The sequence below is a fragment of the Rhinoraja longicauda genome, chromosome 3 (assembly GCF_053455715.1).
Source record: "Rhinoraja longicauda isolate Sanriku21f chromosome 3, sRhiLon1.1, whole genome shotgun sequence".
NCBI classification, from domain to species: Eukaryota; Metazoa; Chordata; class Chondrichthyes; order Rajiformes; family Arhynchobatidae; genus Rhinoraja; species Rhinoraja longicauda.
Window position 1 is genome coordinate 36,628,645 of NC_135955.1, and position 22,805 is coordinate 36,651,449.

The window sequence follows — 22,805 nt, forward strand, 5'->3', positions numbered from 1 at the left end:
GACGTGCACAGCCTTAAATGATACAAAGTTGATTTTTAAGATTAGTCTTTAACTGTGTACTATGATTCAAATAACATTGTCACAAAGTAATTCAGACCAGATGTGTTTGATAACTCTGTAGAGCGTCTGTTTGGTATGACTAAGACCAAACATTTGGCCTTCTGAAATTCTGGATTTGGGTTCAATTATTTCGTTGGAATGTTATCCTGCAGACGGCAGGCTAGTTGAATATTGCTGTCTGGTTTCATGTGGTGCTGCCATTTACTTGAATTAATTGAATTGGTCTATTAGCAATGAGGAAGCAGTATTATTAAGAGTGCCTAAATCAGGCCCACTTATTGCATCAAAATATAATTTGAAATTTATAATTTGCATTGAAGATTTATAATTTACAGCTTGAAGCCCAACCATATTTCAAAATTCATTTTTTTAAAGTTTACGGTCCTCATGATGGGGTAATGGCATCTATTCAATGGAGCACAAAATAATTCCATGCAAATATTATAACAATAGATCCAGCAATTCCCTCTTTAATTTGTTAATATTCCCATCCATCTTTTGCAAATCCGAGTGCTGCAGCCGTTATTTATGAAATTGCTGTTTTAGATAATAACAGATTACAGATAAACCTCTGGTCATCCACTGAAATTATGTGTAAATTTATTTTGCCATGGTGTTTCATAGACAATCGTTTTAGATTAAACCTTTTTTTCACAATCACCAAGATGATATGTCCACTCGACCAATACAGTTTCATGACACCTCCAATCAACTGTGGTCAAGCATTGAATGGTCTAGACATACAGAAATCTTTGATCCTTGTTCTGAGTTGATACATTTTTGTTACTTTTTAAACATCTGATGATTAAATTATTGGCCATCACTTTTTTTTTTAAAGAGTTTGTTGCAAAATTACTCTAAATACAAAAGTTTTGTAGCTCGGAATATGGGGATTAAAGAAAATGTCTTTGTTTCTTTAGATCGATGATTTTGCTGATGGAGCAGTAAAATCTTCAATAAATAAATATCCTATTTTCTTCTTTGGCACTCATGAGACGTAAGTAGTGACTTTTGCTCCTCTTTGTGTGCATGGTTTTGAGAGCATGATGACTGCCAGGCTAGATTACATGCTGATATATTTTATAGGGAAATAAGTATTGGCCCAAAACTCTCAGTGGGCAGTGGTTCTGAAGGAATTTCTGTCCCTCAGCTATTCCCTAGTAAGTATGAATATAGAACAGTGCACACCAGGTGCAGACACTTCGACCCATGATGTCTGCTGAAGATGATGCCATGATAAAGTAATCCCTTCTGCCTGCACATGCTCTATATCCCACCATCCCCTGCATATTTGTGTATCTAAAATCCTCTTAAGTACTATGTCAAAACTGCTTCCATCGTCATTTCTGGCAAAGGGTTCTATCATTCTTTCTAAACAAAAAAAATTGCACTGCACATCACATCTCGTATTCAAACAGCATTGAAACATGCCATTTGGCCCAACGTGTCCACACCCACCAAGATGGCTCATCTAAGCTAGTCTGACTTGGTCCATCTATATACTAAAACTCTTGTTTGTTTGTTCCTGAACTACAGCCAAAACGGTACATGATAGCGCGACGATTTCAGGCCCATCTTACTCACCATCATCCCTTTGGTGCCATTGAAATCGGTGTTATATTTTTAAAGTTATTCACATTTTAAAGTTTAAATCTATCTCCTAGGGAGGGAGGGGGGTGGAGGGAGGGGAGGGAGGGGGGGGGGGGGAGGAGGGAGGATAAGGGGGGAGGAGAGGGTGTTGCACCAATGCAGGTTTGGGTCCAATGGGTCCACTTGGTCTAATATTCTTCTAAAGCTGTCTGATCAATGTACCTGTCCAAGTGAAATGTTATTGTAACCTGACTCTACTACCTCATCTGGCAGCTCATTCTATATCCAGTAAACCCTTGTTTTTAACGGACTCCTTTATGAAGGATTTTGGTTATAATGGACAGACTTGCCCACACCACCGCCAGCTCGCACTGCCTCCCCGGCTGCTTATAGCACTGGCTTATGACGCCACCCCCCGGCTCGCGAGGTGCTCCAGCTAGCCCTTCTTCACTTACTGCATGGTCTGGTTGACCCCACTGTTGTGGCAGTTCATGTTGTAGCTCCTGGGGGCAACGCTTTCTTTCGGCCACTGCCGTTCTGTTTAGCTTATTGTCACGTGTACCTCGGTACAGTGAAAGGCTTTTGCATGCTATCCAGCCAGTGGAAAGATAATACACGATTGCCACCGACGCATTCGCTGACTGTGGGTTTCCCTCCCCTCTCACCAGCTGCTGTTTCTTCCTGTTGGCCGTCACTTTGTCTGGTTCACCGCTGCTTCCTCCTTATCACATTGCTCTGTCCACTTGGCCTCTCCCCACCCCCGGCTCCATACCTTGGAAGATGTCGGTGACTGTGGAGGAGGAGGAGGCGTTGGTGTGGAGGAGAAAGTAGAGTGGACAAAGCGACGGGAGGAGGCAGTGGAGTTGGGAGCAGACAAAGCGACAGCCGATAAGAAGCAACTGGCAAGAGGGAAGGGAGCCCTGCGGTTTCCGAGCGCGTCTTGTTGCTGGCAGCGCCGCCCTTAAAACAATATGCTGTCAGCCAGAGGCTACACTGAGCCGCAACAACAACCCTGTCTCGCTGGTTCAGACCAGTGCCATTGGTGCTTAGTTCTAAGGTGAAACGACACAAACTGCTGGAATATCTCAGCAGACTGAATCAGCCTGGAGAAGGTTCCTGACATCACCTCTCCATGTTCTCCAGCGATATTTCCTGACCCACTGAGTTACTCCAGCACTTTGTGGTCTTTTTGTGTATTAACCATCATCTGCAGTTCTTTGTTTATAAAAATTGTTTGTAAAATACCTGGTTCTCGTTTCCCTTTACCCTGACTCTCAGTCTGAGGCAGGGTCTCAACCCGAAATGTTACCTACTCTTTATCTCCAGAGATGCTGCCTGACCCCCTGAATCACTCCAGCTTTTTGTGTCGATCTTCAGTTTAAACCAGCATCTGCAGGTTCTTCCTACACATGAAAATACCGTGCTCAGTTATGGCGGATGAACGGCAATAATGGACCCCACTCTCCTCCCTATGATCTGTTATAGCGGGGGTTTACTGTATTTAATTGAACCTGCTGGTTACCTACTTCCTCTGGCAGTATGGTCTCCAGCACCCACTGAATGCACAACCTGTCTTTCAGGTTCCCTTTAAATCTTTCACTTCTCATCGTAAATGTGTACCCTCTAGCTTCACACTCTGCTACACTGGAGAGAAAAAAGGCAGAATATCTATCTTACCTATGTCCCGCATGATTATTACAAACATCTATAAAGTAATTCTTCACTCACTCCAGGAAAAACAGTTCAAGCCTCCTTTTAACTCAACTCCCAACAACATCCCTTTAACTCCCAGCAACATCCTAAAGAATCTTTTCTGCATCATTCTAACTTAGTGCAAGTCTCCCAAGCAGGAAAGTGACACACAAGCTTCTAATTCAGAAGACAGAATATTTAATGTGAAAGACAAAACTTTGGTCCAATTGTAAGGGATCCCCCCCCCCATCACTGTTCATGGTCCTCACCAGCCTGTACATCCCTGGGTAGATGGACTGCTGACCAGTAGAACTGCTTTCTGCATCTTGAAGGTGTCAACAAGGCCACACAGACGGATGGGCCCAAGGCAAGACATTTCTTTGACTGTACACTGTTAAGGCTGGAATGTTCATACAGCCTTTCATAGAGAGCAAAGGGGAAGGCAGTGCCTGGGCTCCAACCAAAATGGTGAAGCTTTTGTTGTTTTTACATGTCTCATATTCCGAGATACTAACAAATTACAATTGCTTTAAATATAAAGTGCAAATAAACACAGCCTTTTGTGTTTTATAATTAAAAAGTAAATTATTTACCTTTCTTCCTCCGACCCTGCAAACTGGGAATATTGCCTGACATAGAGAAGCAGATTCTCCAGCATAAGAGGGTGCAGAAGAGATGCTGCCTGAATTAGAGGGTATTAGCTATGGGAGTTGGTCAACTAGCATTGTTTTCTCTAGAGCTTCGGAGGCTGAGGGGAGACCTGATAGAAGGTTTTAAAATTATGAGAGGCGTAGATAGGGTGAACGGTCAGAACCGTTTTCCCCAGGGTTGAAATGTCAAATACTCGAGGGCATAGACAATAGACTATAGGTGCAGGAGGAGGCCATTCGGCCCTTCGAGCCAGCACCGCCATTCAATGTGATCATGGCTGATCATTCTCAATCAGTACCCCGTTCCTGCCTTCTCCCGATACCCCCTGACTCCGCTGTCCTTAAGACCTCTATCTAGCTCTCTCCTGAATGCATTCAGAGATTTGGCCTCCACTGCCTTCTGAGGCAGAGAATTCCACAGATTCACAACTCTCTGACTGAAAAAGTTTTTCCTCATCTCAGTTCTAAATGGCCAACCCCTTATTCTTAAACTGTGGCCCCTTGTTCTGGACTCCCCCAACATTGGGAACATGTTTCCTGCCTCTAACGTGTCCAACCCCTTAATAATCTTATACGTTTCGATAAGATAGCTTTAAAATCGGAAGGGGAAAGTTTAAAGGCTTTATGGAAGGAAACAAGGTGGCGGAGGAATTTGTTTTTGGGACTGGAAACCTATAATTAGTGGTGTGCCTCAGGGATCTGTGCTGGGCGCATTGCTGTTTGTGGTTTATATGGTTGGTAATGTGCAAGGCATGATTAGTAAGTTTGCAATTGACACTAAAATAGATGGTATCGTAGACAGTGAGAAGGTTATCAGAAATTACAGCAGGATCTTGATCAGCTGGGCAAATGGGTAATGGGGTATAATAGCTAATGGGGTTCAATGCAGATAAGTGTGAGATGTTGCATTTTGTGAAAACGGGGAAGGACCTTCACAGTGAATGATATGGCACAGTGGAGTATCTAGCAGTACAGGTGCACAGTTCTTTAAAAGTGGCATCACAGATAGATAGGGTGGTCAAGAAGGCTTTTGGTACATTGGCCTTCATCAGTCAGAGTAAAGAAGAAAGATAGACACAAAAAACTGCAGTAACTCAGCGGGACAGACAGCATCTCTGGAGTGAAGGAATGGGTGATGTTTTGGGTTGAGACCCTTCAGACTAGAGATGTTTGGGACATTCTATTATTGTTGTACAAGACGATTGGGAGGTTGCATTTGGGGTATTGTGTTCAGTTCCAGTCAGCCTGCTATCGGAAGAATGTCATTAAGCTGAAAAGAGTGCAGAGAAGATTTACGAGGATGTTGCCAGGATTTGAGGGGCTTAGCGAGAGGGAGAGATTGGACAAGCTGGGACTTTATTCCTTGGAGCACAGGAGGCAAATGGGTGATATTATAGAGGTGTTTAAAGTTATGAGGGGAATTGACAGGGTAAATGCATAGTCTTTCACCCAGGGTAGGGGAATCAAGAATCAGAGGACATAGTTTGCAAGTGAGACGAGAAAGATTTAAGAGGAAACTGAAGGGCAATTTATTCACCTAGGGGGTGGTAGGTACAGCAAACCCTCTTTATAATGGACTTGGGGGGGGGGAGGGAGTGTGACGGTTTTGTTGATTGTTCTCTATAACCGAGGAGGTATTATTTCTTCACACAGAGAGTGGTGAGTCTGTAGAATTTTCTGCCACAGAAGGTAGTTGAGGCCAGTTCATTGGCTATATTTAAGAGGGAGTTAGATGTGGCCCTTTTTGCTAAAGGGATCAGGGGGTATGGAGAGAGGGCAGGTACGGGCTACTGAGCTGGATGATCAGCCATGATCATATTGAATGGCGCTGCAGGTCCGAAGGGCCGAATGGCCTACTCCTGCACCTATTTTCTATGTTTCTATGTATGCAGTTGAAACAAAGAACTGCAGATGATGGTTAATGCACAAAAGGACACCAGGTGCTGGATTACTCCCAGTACCCCGTATCGTTTCACCTAGGCCCTGATGCCGCTGGTCTGGACCAGTGAGCTCCTCCCCAACAGCTACCTTAACGCAGCCTCCAGTGATCAATCCCCGGCCCCCCCTCAGTCCACCGCTGACAACAAGACACACCCGGCAACAAAGGGGCCTCTTGTGTCACAGAAGCTGATGCTGGCGACTACAGGGAGGAGGAGGCAGCAGCGGTGTTGGGGGGAGGAGAGGCCAAGTGGACAGAGTGATGGGAGAAGTAGGAGGAGGCGGCAGTGGAGGGGAGGATGAAGGCTTTCCCCAAGGGCTATAATGTGAGCCACAACAACAGCCATGCTAACTGGATAGTGTGAGGGATGGAGAAGGGCTCGTTGGTGCACCATGCGGGCCAGGTGAAGCGTCGGAAACCGGGGATGGGATGGCCGTGTGAGCCGGGATGGCGTCAGCAGGTCCGTCTGGTACAACAAATCTGTTATAAACGGGTCCTTTAAAACAAGGGTTTACTGTATTTGAAAGGCTTTTGGACAGGTACATGGATAGGAAAGGTTTAGATGGATGTGGGCCAAACGCAGGCAAATGGTTCTTGGTCAGGAACACACCTAGGTCAAATGGGTGAGTTGATCGGAAGGGCATGCTAAGTAACTTCATGCCTTAATCTGGACTGATACTTGTTGAAGATGCCTTCATTCAATTGAATTATCGAGCGGAGGTTCCACCTGCCCTCTTGTGTAGACTTTCATATTTGTTTAAAAAACACTATATATTAAACTCTCTTCTTTCCACAATATATTAAAAAACATTCCTTTGTATAGTTCCAGAGCTGTGTTTATTTAATAACAATGGTGATGTGTGCAATGATAACGGTAAAATACAGTTTTATGCTTATGACCTCACTGGTGATTGGAAGTTGAAACATTAATTCGATAGATTATTGTGAGATGGATGGAAATTAGTATTCAGATGCCAATCTATTGAATGAGGACTTGGCTTATATTGTGCCTTTCATCCACTGCTGCCTTCCTGTGTGTTAAAGACTACACACTGAAGTACTTTGTTGTCTTTGCTGTATTGACTTGATCTGTTTGCAGCTTTTGGTTGAGATGCACATGCCAGGGAGGTGTGGTGCAGGGTTGGGGATTCATGTTTTATTTGACTAGTGTTATGGATTAATTTGCCTGTAAGGGGAGGTGTGGTCTTGGTTGAATGCCCCATCTAAAAGATGCCACCCCTGACAATTGTGAATTTGTGTCTATTGTGTATTCAGAGTTGGTGCTGAACTTTAACTTACTGCTTTCTGATTCTAGAATAAGAGTTGCTGTCGCGCCACAGTTGATTCTTTTTTTTATTTATAATGCTAACAATAAGTACAGATGCATGATATGTAGAAATATGTAACTTTCCTTCTTGTTTATTAATTTGGTTGCAGATTTTTCCAGAGCATAATAATCACAGTGGAAGAGTTTTGGTACTTAATCCCTTGAAGCATGTACTGAATAATATAACTCTGACCTAGAAAATGTAGAAGCTAAAGCCAAGTGCATTTATTTTTTTGTTTACAAAAACATTTCAGTGCTTACTTGGGCCCACGAGACATTTATCCATATGATGAAAACAAGGAAAAGTATGGAAAACCCAACAAAAGAAAGGGTTTCAATGAAGGATTATGGGAAGTTGAAAATAACCCAACTGTCAAATTTCTGGGGCAACAGGTGAGTTCAACACTTGGTTAAGCACCAAATGTTAATCTTGTTTTTTATTATAGACCGGAGTTAAGTTTCTGAAGATGCTGAGGTTGGTTGGTTGCTTCTGTCCTTCAGTTCTAGGAGTAATAAAATTTCCTGAGTGCTAATTAAAATGCTGTAACCAATAATACTTGGAAAATACATTTCTTGTATACTTTTTCAAACCCTTTAAAATTCTGCCTAAAGCCAGGATATAAATTACCTCCATATGAAAGGGTTATTTTGTTTTTGGCTTTTTGATAGTTACCGCTCTGATAATGTTAGAGAATTAATTTAATAAAACATTACAGAACTCTTTGGCCCACAATGTCCATGCTGCACATGATGCCAGGTTAAACCTATCTCCTCTGTGTGCACATGGTCCATATCCCTCCATCACTCCATTTCCCTGCATATCCATGTGCCTACTTAAAAGCGTCTTGCATGCCTTTTAATCCTTCGATTAAAGGCTGGATCATGAGCTGTTGCTCAGTGTGTGGCGCATTTGCCTCTGAGTCTGTCGCTATCTCATCTCCAAGCATGCAACTGCTAAAAATTTAAGCTGATGTTCTAAGCAATTCAGAGGGAGTGCTAACTCTGGGTGGTTCTCTCTTGGAGTTGACATTAAATTGAGGTCCCATTTTCCAACATGGGCATTGTTTTGAAGAAGTAAGTATACTAGTAATTCTCTCAGTATGTAAATGAAATAGCAAAAAGATTGGAGGGTAGGGCCAACATTCCCCCCTTGGGTAACATCTTAAAAATAGTTTGCATTGTTGTTTATGAGAGCATATTGCATGCAAATTGGCAATTTATATTTTCCTATATAGTTCATTCCACCTATAGGCACAATGCTTAATTGCAAATATTGTTTAAATGTATAAAATTCCCAAAATCAAAACCATTTCCCGACCTTTACTCTGTTAAAGCACTTGCTTAATTGCATGTGGCCATTTTCAGTAATTCAGTTATTTGAATAAAATGGCCACAATTTTTTTAAAAAATCATTTAATATGTTCTTGCCATTGTTGGTCTTTACTGATATAAACAACCAATGAAAGATACGATTAAGTGTGAACATGCGTAGAAGAAAAAAAACACAATCACACTAATTGTAATCAATTGTAACAACAAAACTTTTATATCCAATATACCAGTATGTGACATGCATACATACAAAAGAAACAAAAGTGGCAGATGGTGTATAAAAACTCACAATTCTTAGAATTCAACCATTTTTTGTGCACAATTTCTACATGCAATTTCAAAAAGTTGTTTTCCAAATAACAAAATGACATGTCTCTGACAAAGCTAAAGTTCTTGAATCCGAGGCAACAGCACGATGAGCCAGAGTAAGATAGCCAAGAAATTTGGTTGTTCTCAATCCCAGATCACCAGTATTGCGAAGAGAAAAGCAAACTTTAATGACTATTGTTTAAACAATGATGGTTCCTCAAGGAAAAGACGGTGCCTTGATACAGACCAGCATGTGGAAATTCCCCTTAAATTCTCGTTGATATAAGCCAGACATATCCTGGATCTACAGTCCAGGCAACATGACGAGACAGTGATTTATTACAGGACACTTCCAGGTGACAACTTGGTTTTCAAGTCTGAGAACATTAGTAGTGCCAAGAAAAATCAAAAGAGACTGACAGCATTAATCACCTGCAACATGACAGGGACAGACAAACGGAAGCTTCTCGCCATTGACAAGAATGTCAATTGTAAATGTTTTTGAGGTGCAGGAACTATGCCTCTCCACTATTTAAAAACTACCACAATGCATGGATGATTGGAAAAATCTTTATTGGCTTCTGATAGATCTGCAGACTTACTAATCACACCTTGTACATTATCATCCAAATTGTTAATATAAACCACAAACTGCAATGGCCCCAGCACCGAAGCCTGATGCACACCTCTAGTCCCAGGTATCCAGTCGGGAAAAACAACCTTCTACCACCATACTCTGCTTCCTTCCATGAAGCTAGTTCTGTATGCAGTTAGCTAGCTCTCCCATGATCCCTTGCGAGCTAACCTTCCAGAACAGCCTACCATGGAGAGCATTATCGAAGGCCTTGAGGAAGTCCATATACACGTCTGTGGCCTTGCCCTCGTATACCACCTTGGTTACTTGAGAAATGTTTTTAAAAATACTGAATAAAAATACATTTTGGGCTACAAATTTATAGCTGGTGTTTGAACTAAATTTACTATTGTGTGGCCAAATTACATCCCCTCCTCTTCTACCCCACCACACCAACCCTTCCCCAAATATTATTTTAACACCTCAGCTCAGTGACTACCATTTTATTGTACACCCTTTATAATTGCATATTTTCACCTGAGCAGATTGTGTATGCAAATAAACAGGATTAACTGTGATACTGTAGTAACCTTAAAGTAATTAATTGACTCTGGGATGCCATAGTTATTAGCTCATAAAGCATAGAAACCACCCCTTCTGTCAAGCTTGAACCCAGGAAACTGGAGCTGTAAACCAGCAGGTCGTCTAATTGCGTCACTGTCACCCTAGTCGCTTGGAGGCACAGGGGACGTGCTCCTAAAACCAATTTTTTCTTTACTTAGTTGACGCATTAATTTTGTAATGGTAAAAATAATATTGGACTTCAAATTGTTATTTATTTGAAGTTATCCTGAATATCCTGAAGCTGGTCCTGAATGTCGCCAAAACAAAGGAGATCGTCGTTGACTTCAGGAGAAAACGGCGCAGGCACACACCATTCCACATCAGTGACACCGCGGTGGAGATAGTCAGTAGCACTAAGTTCCTGGGGGTGCAGATCACAGACAGCCTGATCTGATCCCTAAACACTGCATCTCTAGTCAAGAGAGCTCAGCAGCGTTTGCACTTTCTGCACCGGATGAGAAGAGCACACCTCCCCCATCCCATCCTTACCACTTTCTACAGGGGCACCATAGAGAGCATACTGACCAACTGCATCTCTGTCTGGTCTGGGGACTGCAAAGCCTCAGACTGGAAGTCCGTGCAGAGAGTGGTGAGGACGGCTGAGAAAATCATCGGGACTTCACTTTCTTCCATCCAGGACATTGCATACAAATGCTGCTTGTCCAAGGCCCAAAATATCATTAAAGACCCCACCCATCTACATCATGGACTGTTCACCCTGCTGCCCTCTGGTCAAAGATACTGCAGCATACGGAGCAGAACAGCCAGGTTGTGCAATAGCTTCTTCCCCCGAGCCATCAGACTCTTGAATTCACAATGATCCGCCACGATTATTTTATGTGCGAGTTACTTATTTATTTTTCTTTAATCAATTTTTATTATTTGGTGTTACATTGAAGCCAGTTGCAACGGAATTTTGTTCAAATATGCACTCGTCTGTATAGTTTTGAATAACAATAAAGTTATATTCATTCATTCATTCATTATCCGATTTTTTGAGTTAAGGTTAACAGTTTCCTCCTAAATGATATACTTAGATTACCTGGATTATTTACTGTTGTTTCTGGTTCTCCATTCTTAATGACAAGTTAGATTGTCTTTTGTAAGATGCTAACACCTCTCTGTCCTTTGCTGCAAATATCTCTTCTTTATGTGTACTAGATTGGTAATTGTTGGCTGGTTAATCATAATCCTCCTACTGCTTCATTTAATAGTGAATTTACAAATCTTGAGCTTACTATTTGTGGCTTGGTATCCACTGAATTGATAGAAGAGCCTTATCTTGACTTGCCACCCAACAACAGTTAGTGATTGAAATGAGACCAACAGTATTGACAATTATTTACAACTCTTTACAATTTTGTGCTAATTTTTAGAGTGCTAATAAACGAGTTCGGAAGTTATCAACAGATAAAGACGATGAAGAGGAAAAGGAAACAAGTGGTTCAAACTTGGGAAAAGAGGAATCTGATATAGGTAGTTTGCCAGAGTTTGACAAGCAAAATGATGAGGTATGTACTCTTTCACGTTATGGTTGTTTGTGAAAGACATTCTTTAAGAATATACATTAAAGCGCGTGAGCAAGCAATTGTAAATTTACCATTCTCTAAATCATAGTATTATCTCAGCAATAATTCAATTTATTCTTCTAAGACCCAGCTCCCTGCGAACCTGAATGTTTCTACTTGAAATAATATCGAGAAGAATAACTTGCATCTATCCTTTATCATAATTGAAACATCTTATGGTGTTTGGTAGATGGGCAAACTGAAAGACGTCATATTTGGCTTGGATAACTTGCCACCCAATGGTATGAACATTCAATTCTCCAATTTTAAGTAACAACCCTCGCCCCTTTTTTATTCCCTCTCTTCCCTGTGCACCACCTGTTCTCGTCCTTCTCCCACAATCCTGCGGCATCCCCCCCATCCCTTTGCAAATATATCCCTTCCTCTGGCTTCACAATTTACACCTCCTCTCTCCTTATTAGCCTTTTGTCTTTTTATCTTATCTTTGGCCTTTGTCCAACCATCTCCCATCCAAACCCCAACCCCTCCCCCCTTCACCATCTTCCACATAGAACAGTACAGCTCAGGAATGGGTCCTTCAGCCCATGATGTTTGTGGCGAACATGATGACAAGTTAAACTGATCTCATTTGCATATATATAATCCATATCCATATCCAAGCGTGAAAGGGGGTGAGGGGGGTGCTACCCAATGTTTGAGAGTTCACTGTTCATACCATTCCGTTGTAATCTACTCAAGCAAATTCTTCAGTTTGCATGTAGCCTTACTCTGGCAATGGAGGCCCAGGACCGAATGGTCAGTATGGGAATGGAAACGGGAGCTAAAATGGTTAGTAATCAGGAGATCCAGAAGGCTTTTGTGACCTGAGCGCGTGTTCGGCAAATCTATCGCCCGTTCAATTAGTCTCATGGATGTAAAGGAGGCCATATTGGGAGCGTCAAATGCAGTAGATAAGGTTAGAGGAAGTGCATGTGAACCCCTCTCATCTGGAAGGGCTGCTGATGTCACTGGATAAATGTAAGAGAGGAGGTATAGGGACAAGTGTTAGATTTGCAGTTACTGGGAAAAGTACCTGGGGCGGTGGTAGTTTGTGTGGGAAGAGATAAGTGAACCAAGGAGGTGCAGACGGGTGCCATGGAAAGAGGAAAATGATTGGGAAGGGAAGATGTGACTAGAGATCACATTTCAGGTGGTGGAAATGTCATCGAATAATGTGTTGGATGTGAAGGCTGGTAGGGTGAAAGGCAAAGACTAAGGAAACTATCCTTGTTCTGCCTGGGGAGCAGGGGAGCAAGAGCAGAACTGCAGTTCTCAGCGAAGATACTGGTGAGGGATCCATCCACAACAGCCTGGGTAGGGAGGGGACCATGTTTCTGATGTCATAGTGGAAAGCCTCATCTTGTGAGCAGATGAGGCAGAAACCGAGAAATTGAGAGTAGGGAATGGCGACCTAATAAGAGGCAGGGTGGGAGGAGGTGGTCAAGACAGCTGGGAGTCGGTGGGTTTACAGTAGACGTCAGTCAATAGTCTGTTCCCTGTGATAAGACTGAGAGATTGAGAAAGGGGGGAGAGGGCAGCACAACGGTGCACCAGTAGAGTTGCTGCCTTATAGTGCCAGAGACCTGGGCTCGATCCTGTCTACGGGTACTTGTCTGTTTGGAATTTGTACGTTCTCCCTCTGACTGCGTGGGTTTTCTCCAGGTGCTCCGGTTTCCTCCCACATTCCAGAGACATGCAAGTTTGTAGATGAGTTGGCTCTTGTAAAAATTGCCCCTGGTGTGTCTAGTGCGTACAGGCATGTGACGTTTCCGCGGATTTCCACAGTTTTATAATCCATTTTCCGCGCTTTTTGCATGATTTCCGCGATTTTCACTGCCAAATAAATGGAGAAATCGGATCGAAAAATAGAAAGAAAAATAAATAAACGATGTATAGACTTGTAATGAACACTAGGGTTCCGCTAGAGGTCGCTAGGGGTTCCGCGAGAAATCCCCCGCCCCCTGGAAGTCTCCCTGAAAATGTGGCACCAAGGCTGGGCAAGGCAGCGAATCTCAACCTCATCGGAACTTCCACGGCCGATCGGTGGGTTAAATTTGCAACCTGCGGCCGGGGCTCTGGAACTCCAGCCCAGCTGGAGCCAGCACATCTATCCCCATAGCCGACTTCCTTGGCCTGCTGGATAAACTAGCAAAGCTCTGGAACCAAGAGTGCCAGAAAATCAGTGGTGGAACTGTAATGAGTAAATATTAAATTTAAGTGCAAGATTATATAACTAAATTAATTAAGACAGGGTTAAAATATAAAACACAGCAGAATAGCCAATTACCACCTTTTTGGGCTGATTATCAATTAATCTGCGAATTTTCTTAAATGTTATTAGTGTACACATATTCACATTATTTTGTAATGTCTGTTTATACTTTGAAATGCACTAAAAGAGGCTTAAAACGGGAAGTTTTGTGTAAATTTTCCAAAAAATCCCAATTTTGTGACCCCCGTTGTACGCCTCGCACAAGTGCTCGGATCTTTCCCTCATTTTTTACCTCGCTCACATGCCTGTGTAGGATAGAACTAGTATATAGGAATCGCTGGACAGCGCAAACTCGGTGGGCCGAGGGCTGGTTTCCATGCTGTATCTCTAAACTAAACAAAATGTGTCCCAAGTGAATTTGAGGGCAAGGTAGAAGGTATGGGGAAGTTGATGAAATCAACAAGTTCTGCATGGGTGCAGGAAGTAGCCCTGGTGCAGTTGTCGCTGTAGTGCAGAAAGAATGGTGGGTGGTGCCAGTTCACATCTGGAACAAGGACTGTTCATGTAAAAAACAAAGGCAGGCATAGCTGGGATCTATGTGAGTACCCTTGCTACACCTTTGACGTGAGAGGAGTCAAGGGAAGTTGTTGAGGGTGGGACACGAAATGCTGGAGTGACTCAGCGGGACAGGTAGCATCTCTGGAGAGAAAGAATGTGTGACGCTTTGGGTCGAAACCCTTCTTCAGGCTGGTGCCTTCAGTTTGTTGAGGTTGTGGACATGTTCCGCCAGGCAGAGGAGAGTTAGTAGAGGGGAGCTGATTTGGTCTCTGTAAATTGTAAATCTAATTCATGTAATACACATACACCACATTTTTGTTTTGCTTCCCATAACGCTGTGTATAGGATGCACTTCAATTGTAATGCAAGTTTGTTTTCTATAGTTTGTGGATAAACATGTGGCTTTTACTGTTTAATAGGAAACTTCAGCAAAGAAAGCTGCAGTGGTGCACACTCCAAAGAAGAGGGGAAGAAAGAGAAAGGTGCAGAACATTTTGTTGAGTTTGTCAAAATGGTTTAAGAATTTGTGATTGGTTGTTCAGTCCTGCAGATGTCAATGGTCAATGCTCAAACTGAAGCAAAACCAGAAAATACTGGAAGCACTCAAGGTCAGGCAGCATCTGTATAAAGAGAAATATGGCCAATCTATTTGTTTCAGGCTCTTTCAGGTTGAAGATCCTTTATTGGGACTGGGAAAGGAAAAAAAACAAGTTAATTTTAAATTATGGAGTTGGTGGGGGAGGGAATATCTTTGGGGAGGGGCCACATTTTGCTTTGGTGATAAATTGTTCCTACATGTCACCTAGAAGTCATCTAGGATAAGTTAATGAAGCAAGTTAGAAAGAGGGAAAGCAAACATTTAAAATCTATGAGATACAGATAACAGTTGTAGAAAGTTTCCAGCAGATCAGGTGCTGTCGGTAGAAAAAGATAAACCTGGGTTAATATTACAGACGAACGGCCAGTTTTGATTACAAAAATGAGACCATCTTATGGAATTTACTGTCGAGTCAGGAAAGGTGCAACATGCAGAGATGTAAAATAAGGTGTTGGTCCTCGAGCACATGCCTTGTATCAGTGCAGGAGGTGGGAGTCGAGTAGTGAATTATGAGTCGCAGCAACTGGAAACTTGGAATTGGTCACTCCTGTGGGTTGAATGCAAATCCTCCACAAAGTGGTCACCTTTCAACATTTGATTTCATCAATTTAGTGGGCACATGGTAAACACCAAATTTAGCCCACTAAATTGTAAGAAGCGCAAGTGATTCTGTGTTTGGTGTTTAGTGCTTGCATTTAAATTTAGTCTAATTTAACAAGTACGTGTGGTTAAATTAAATTTGCATATTTCTGAAATTAAAAATAAATGGAAATTAATTGCTGCACACTTGCCTGATTTGATTAAACTGGTGTAGTGCAATTTACATTGAATACAATCCTTACAGGAACTAGCATGAAATCTGTCCAAGAGAAGAGTTTAACTTGTTGAAACCAATGTCTTAGAAGTTTGAGGTGAAGGTATTTATCCTCCTGTTTTCTGTTAACATATGGATGAAGGTGAAAATTGTTTTGCATCAGTTGAAATTAACTGCAACTATAATGAGGAACTGCATAAAGGAACACTTTCCATATGTTTGCAGTTTGCATGTATGCAAAGTTGCCTTTTTTCATCTTGGGTGCATACACTTTTTTTAAATAGATTGATCAAGTGGAAGTTGGCTCAGAATCTGATCCAGAAAAGCATGCTGTTAAGAGAAAGAAACAAGGTATGTAATTTTATCCATACCTGCAGAAGAACTTGTTTGATCAGATGTGGAAATAGCTCAATGTTACTAAAGTATATCTGACTTCCCATTCTACGCAGCAAAGGTTTATTTGTTGTTTATAAGAACATTTGGAATTAGTTTTCGGTGACTTGAACTATAGGGCTGAAAATATGGGATTATAATTAATCAATATATCATTTTAATATGTATATTGTCAACTGCTTTACACTATTTTAAAGTAGGTCAACATTTGTAATCTCTAACTGTTAATGAATATTAAATAACCTTTGCTTAGTGGGAGACTCCTGAGTTGTAATGTGCTTACCACTTTTGGTTGTAGTTCAGAAGAAATTATTAATCATTTTGATTCCAAGATTATTTATTAGATTGAATCCAGATGTTCGTTGCCATTTTTGACTTTAATTAGTCAACTATCCATGAGCTTGATCACCATGTTATTGCGAATGGTATGTTGGCAGTCATAGCAAGAGGATTTGAGTTTAGGAGCAGGGAGGTTCTGCTGCAGTTGTACAGGGCCTTGGTGAGACCGCACCTGGAGTATTGTGTGCAGTTTTGGTCTCTTAACCTGAGGAAAGACGTTCTTGCCTTAGAGGGAGTACAGAGAAGGTTCACCAGATTGATCCCTGGGATGGCGGGACTTTCATATGAGGAAAGACTGGATAGACTGGGCTTGTACTCGCTGGAATTTAGAAGACTGAGGGGGGATCTTATGGAAACATATAAAATTCTTAAGGGGTTGGAGAGGCTAGATGCGGGAAGATTGTTCCCGATGTTGGGGGAGTCCAGAACCAGGGGTCACAGCTTAAGGATAAGGGGGAAGTCTTTTAGGACCGAGATGAGAAAACATTTCTTCACACAGAGAGTGGTGAGTCTGTGGAATTCTCTGCCACAGAAGGTAGTTGAGGCCAGTTCATTGGCTTTATTTAAGAGGGAGTTAGATGTGGCCCTTTTTGCTAAAGGGATCAGGGGGTATGGAGAGAAGGCAGGTACAGGCTACTGAGCTGGATGATCAGCCATGATCATATTGAATGGCGGTGCAGGCTCGAAGGGCCGAATGGCCTACTCCTGCACCTATTTTCTATGTTTCTATTACCATGAGTATTATTTATACAGTTTCTTCTCATCAAGGTGCAATTATCACTTTTTGAACACGTTTTAGTCACAAATAGATCTTGGTTTCATTGTTAGACACAAATTATTGGATTCCCTGATAGGCAGATTATTGGACAAAGGGGAAAAGTAAAAAACAGGTGAGCCCAACAGAGATACATAATTGCAAACTTTGAAGTTAGTTAACGGCTTTGAGTGTGTGTGTGTGGGAGGGGGGGGGGGAGAAACTGGTGCAAAGTTCAGGGGAAAGGGTGAGGGGGGGACGGGGACGGGGGGGGGGGGGAGGGAGGTGTTTGTAGCAGTTACCTAGAATAGGCAAATTCAATTTTAGATGAACATTGAATTCTCCAATTTTTGGTAACTAGCATGGATAGAAAGTTGACTGAATGGTAAAAGTCAGAATGAGGGAAAAGGGGGGGCTTTTTCTGATTGGCTGCAAGTGACTAATGGTGTTCTGCAGGGGTCAGCTGCTCTTCACTTTTATATCATTGATTTGGATGATGGAATTAATGGCTTTGTGGCCAAGTTTGCAGATATGTAGAGGGGCAGATAGTATACAGGAAGCAGGGAGTCCGCAGAAGATTTTGAACAGGTTGGGAGAGAGGGCAAAGTAGTGGCAGATGGAATACAGTGTAGCAAAATTTGCAGTCATGCATTTTGGTAGTCGGAAATAAAGGCATCAACTATTTTTCAAATGGGGAGAGGATTCAGAAATTAGAAATGCAAAGGGACCTCGTAAACCTTCCCTGGACCCTCTCCAATGCCAGCACATCCGTCATCATACATGGGGCCCAAAACTGCTTACAATATTCCAAATGGGGTCTGATCAGTGCCTTATAAAGCCGTTGCATTACATCCCTGCTTTTATATTCTAGTTCTCTTGAAATAAATGCTAACATTGCATTTGCCTTCCTTACTACCGATTCAACTTGCAAATTAATCTTTTGGAAATCCTACATTAGCACTCCCAAGTCCCTTTGCATGATTATAGGGAGAAGGCAGGATAATGGGGTTGACTGGGAAAGATAGATTGGCCATGATAGAATGGCCTAATTCTGCTCCTATGACTTATGAACTTATGAGATACTGCCTGACCCACTGAGTTACTCCTACATTTTGTGTCTGTCTTTGGTGTAAACCAACATCAACAGTTCCTTGTTGGTTTCATTATTGGTTGGTTTGAAAATCTTTAAAATTGGAATGTTTATTATTTTTGGCCTCCAGCAAAGGGTTAATGATTTCATTCAGCCTATATCTGAGGTGGTGGTGAATAAGTATTTAGATTGGTGAGCTTCTACTCAATGGAAGTAGAATTCCAGAGAAGAATTTTCATAGACACCAAGAGGAAAACACTTTTGACAGAGATTCAATCTCTGTCAAAAGTGTTTTCCTCTTGGTGTCTATGAAAATTCTTCTCTGGAATTCTACTTCCATTGAGTAGAAGCTCACCAATCTAAATACTTAGCTAAAAAAATGGCCAATTCTTGAGTGGCCAAGTCAATCACCCGATCTGAACCCAATTGAGCATGCCTTTTATATGCTGAAGAGAAAACTGAAGGGGACTAGCCCCCAAAACAAGCATAAGCTAAAGATGGCAGCAATACAGGCCTGGCAGAACATCGCCAGAGAAGACACCCAGCAACTGGTGATGTCCATGAATTGCAGATTGCATGCAAAGGATATGCAACAAAATACTAAACATAACTACTTTAATTTACATGACATTGCTGTGTCCCAAACATTATGGTGCCCTGAAATGGGGGGACTATGTATACACACTGCTGTAATTTCTACATAGTGAAACCAAAATGTATAAAATGGCCTTTATTAAAATCTGACAGTGTGCACTTTAACCACATGTGATTTTTTTTTCTATTACAAATCTCAAATCGTGGAGTACAGAGGCAAATAAATAATTGATGGGTCTTTGTCCCAAACATTATGGAGGGCACTGTATGATAGTGAGGTTTAAGAGTTTTTTCGATAGGCATACAAAAATGCAGGGAATAGAGGCATATGGATATTTTTTATGATTATGATTTTTTTTATTTGGTGTTGCATTTCCAAGCGTGTTCACGTTTTGTGCCTTATGTTTCAGCAGTTGAAGTGAAGATTCCGAAACCCAGAGGAAGACGACCCAAAGTTGTAGTGATACCGCCATGCTCGGGCGATGAAAGGTAGAGGGGCGTTAAATTGCAGATCATTTATAATTTAGAATGAATGGAACTGTGACCTTTTAATGTTTCAATCATCCGGTATGACCTTGATCTAAGTAAAGTCACAGTATTGCTGAAAGTGAGAAACGTTGCTGCTTTTATTTTTAGGTAGTGTAACTGCTTTCAAAGGGAAATCTGCTTATTTATACATACAGCCTCTTTCAGTCTTTTAACCAGTGTAGAGGATTCTAAATCTAGAGCCATGGGCTTAAGATGAGAAGGGATGATATTAAAGAGGGACACCATGGGGCAACCTTTTCTCTCAGAGGGTAGCCTGTATCTGGGATGAGCTGACAGAAGAAGCAATGGAAGCTGTACGACTCTCGTGACCTAGGGACATGTCAAAACAAGTTACAAAGTTAATGAATCTGAAATATAATCACTGGCATAAAGTCAAGCTGATTTGCCTAAAATGTCTAAATTAGTTGTGTCATCAGGTTTTTAAAGTGGTATTAGGTGAAAGTTATACTGAATGTATTCTATCAATGGAAATGAGTAAAATGATATTGCCCAGTTTGTTATCAAGCATTTTAACACAAAACATGTGTTTGTGAGTTGTTGATTGAGGAATAAATATTGGTCAATTTCCTTGCAGAGTATTTCCATGGGATGCTTATGTCAATTTGGGGAAATCTAGTGGGGCTTTGGTTTATATCCAACAGGTGTGCTAAGAAAATTTTAGTCATGCAATTAGTTGCTTCAGGAACTGCCGTTCACTAGGAAAACTCTTGGAGAGAATTCTTCAAGATAGGATTTAGTCCCATTTGGAAGAAAATGGGCTAATTCGGGATGACCTGTGTGGCTTTGTACACTGCAGGTCATGTCTCATTAACTTGATGACGTTTTTTTGGGAAGCGACGAAAGAGATTGAAGAAGGTAAAGGAGTGGAAGTTGTTTACTGCTGTTGTTTAAATTAACTAATTTATTGCATCGTATGGGAGGCGCATTCCCAATCTCGTTGTACCCCTGTACAATGACAATAAAGATATATTGTATTGTATTGTATTGTATACATGGATTTTAGTATGGCTTTTGATAAGGTCCGTCATGGTAGGCTGATCCAGAAGATTAAAATGTAGGTGATTTACGATGACTTGGTCGATGACTTTGCACAGAAACAGGCCCTTTGGCCCACGGAGTCTGCGCCGACCAGTGATCCCCATATACACGAGCACTATCCTACACAAAGGACAATTTACAATCTTTATCGAAACCACTTAACCCACAAACCTGTACGTCTTTGGAGGAAACCGGAGCACCTGGGGGAAACCCCACGCAGTCAGGGGAGAATGTACAAACTCCACACAGGCAGCACCCATAGTCAGGATCAAACCTAGGTCTCTGGTGCTGTAAGGCGCAACTCTATAAAGCTGCACCACCATGCTGCCCATATGCCCATTATTCATGGAAGACAGAAGGTTGTGATGCAAGGTAGATATTCTGGTTGGATGTCTGTGACCAGTGGAGTTCTGCAGGAATCTGCTGGGACCTCTGCTCTTTGTGCTGTTTATATATTTGCTGATGAGGCCAAAATTGGAGAGGTTGCTGGCACCAGGGAAGCTGTCAGAAAATACAGTGGGATAAAGACCAGCTGTGGATATGGGTGGAGAAATGGCAGATGGAGTTTTACCAAAGCAAGTGTGAGGTGATGCACTTTGGGAGGTTGAATGTAAGGAGCGAGCATACAATTAATGGCAAGAGCTTCAACAGCATTGATGTGCAGAGGTCCAAGTTCACAGCTAATTGAAGGCAGCAGCACAAGTAGATAGGGTAGTTAAGAAGGGGTATGGTTTGTTAGGGGCATTGAATATAAGCCTCAGGAAATCATAATGCAGCTCCATAAGTCTTTTATTGGGCCGCATTTGGAATATTGCATGCAGCTTTGGTCGCGCCATTACAGGAAAGATGTGGAAGTTTTGGAGAGGATGTTTACAAGAATGCTACCTGAATTAGTGTTTTAGCTGCAGAGAGAGGTTGGATAAACTTGTATTGTTTTCTCTGGAACGTCGGAGATTGAGGGGAGGCTTCATAGAAGAATGTAAAATTATCAGAGGCATAAACAGGGTAGAGCTATAAGGTGAGAAGGGGAAACTTTAACGGAGAAGTCCGGGGCATATTTGTTACACAGTGGTGGGAGCCTGGAATGCACTGCCAAGGGGGGTGGTGAAGGCAGATTAAATAGTGAGGTTTAAGAGGCTCTTAGATAGGAAGTGTAGGGAATAGAGAGATGTGGATTATATATGGGACGATGAGATCAGTTTAACAGCATCATGTTTGGCACAAACATTGTGGACTGGAGGGCCAGTTCCCTTGCTGTACTGTTCTATGTTTAACAAGAACCAACTTCAGGAATATAAAAACGGGCGTAAGTCAGTTCAGCCCCTCAAGCCTCACATTGCAGATCCACCATTCTGTGATTAACAAAAAAACGTTCACGCACTTCTTTTAACCTTTCCCCTCTAACCTTAAAGCTATACCCTCTAGTCCTTGACATTTTCACTGAGGGGGGAGGTTCTGACTTTCTATAATTTTATGCACTTCTAGCACGTCTCCCCTCAATCTCTGATCATTCCTGAAAAACAATCCATATTTGTTCAACCTATCCTTTTATCCAGGTAGCATCTTTTCTGCATCCTCTCCAAAGCCTCCACATCATTCCTGTAATGGATGGCCACAACTGCACACATTACTCAAAATGCAGCCTAACCAAAGTTTTATAAAGCTACTAGACCAAGTGGACCCGTTGGGCCCAAACCTCTCCTGCATTAGTACAGCACTCTCTCATCCTCTCTCCCCCTCCACCCCTTCCCCTCCTCCCCCACTCCATCCCCCTCAACCTCCCTTATCCTCCCTCCTCCCCCCTCCCTCCCTAGGAGATAGATTTAAACTTTAAAATGTGAATAACTTAAAAAATATAACCGATTTCAATGAAACTTCTTCCATTAGCACCAAAGGGACAATGGTGAGTAAGGTGAGCCTAAAATTGTCAAGCTATTGTGTACTGTTTTGGCTGTAATTCAGAAACAAACAAATGAGAGTTTTAGTATATAGATAGCATGATTTCCTGACTCTTGTACTCAATGCTTGACCAATGAAGGCAAACAGCCATATGTCACCTTTGCCACTCGATCTACTTGTGCTGTCAAGATCCCTCTGTACATCAAGGTTGTTTAGGGTTTGCCATTTCCCTTTGCATTCAACCTCCCAAGGTGTAAAGAGTATCAAAGGGCACACAGTGGTGCAGCTGGTAGAACTCCTGC

General features: G+C 42.0%; 1 protein-coding gene across 1 annotated transcript in view; it reads left to right on the forward strand.

The window, feature by feature from the left end:
• psip1a (PC4 and SFRS1 interacting protein 1a) overlaps positions 1-22,805 on the forward strand; it is a 42,330-nt gene that overhangs the window by 1,287 nt on the left and 18,238 nt on the right. Inside the window, exons 2-7 of the mRNA XM_078395948.1 lie at positions 981-1,057; positions 7,513-7,651; positions 11,474-11,608; positions 14,855-14,917; positions 16,132-16,198; positions 19,428-19,506. Coding sequence (XP_078252074.1) covers positions 981-1,057; positions 7,513-7,651; positions 11,474-11,608; positions 14,855-14,917; positions 16,132-16,198; positions 19,428-19,506 — 560 coding nt within the window. The remainder of the gene's footprint in view (positions 1-980; positions 1,058-7,512; positions 7,652-11,473; positions 11,609-14,854; positions 14,918-16,131; positions 16,199-19,427; positions 19,507-22,805) is intronic.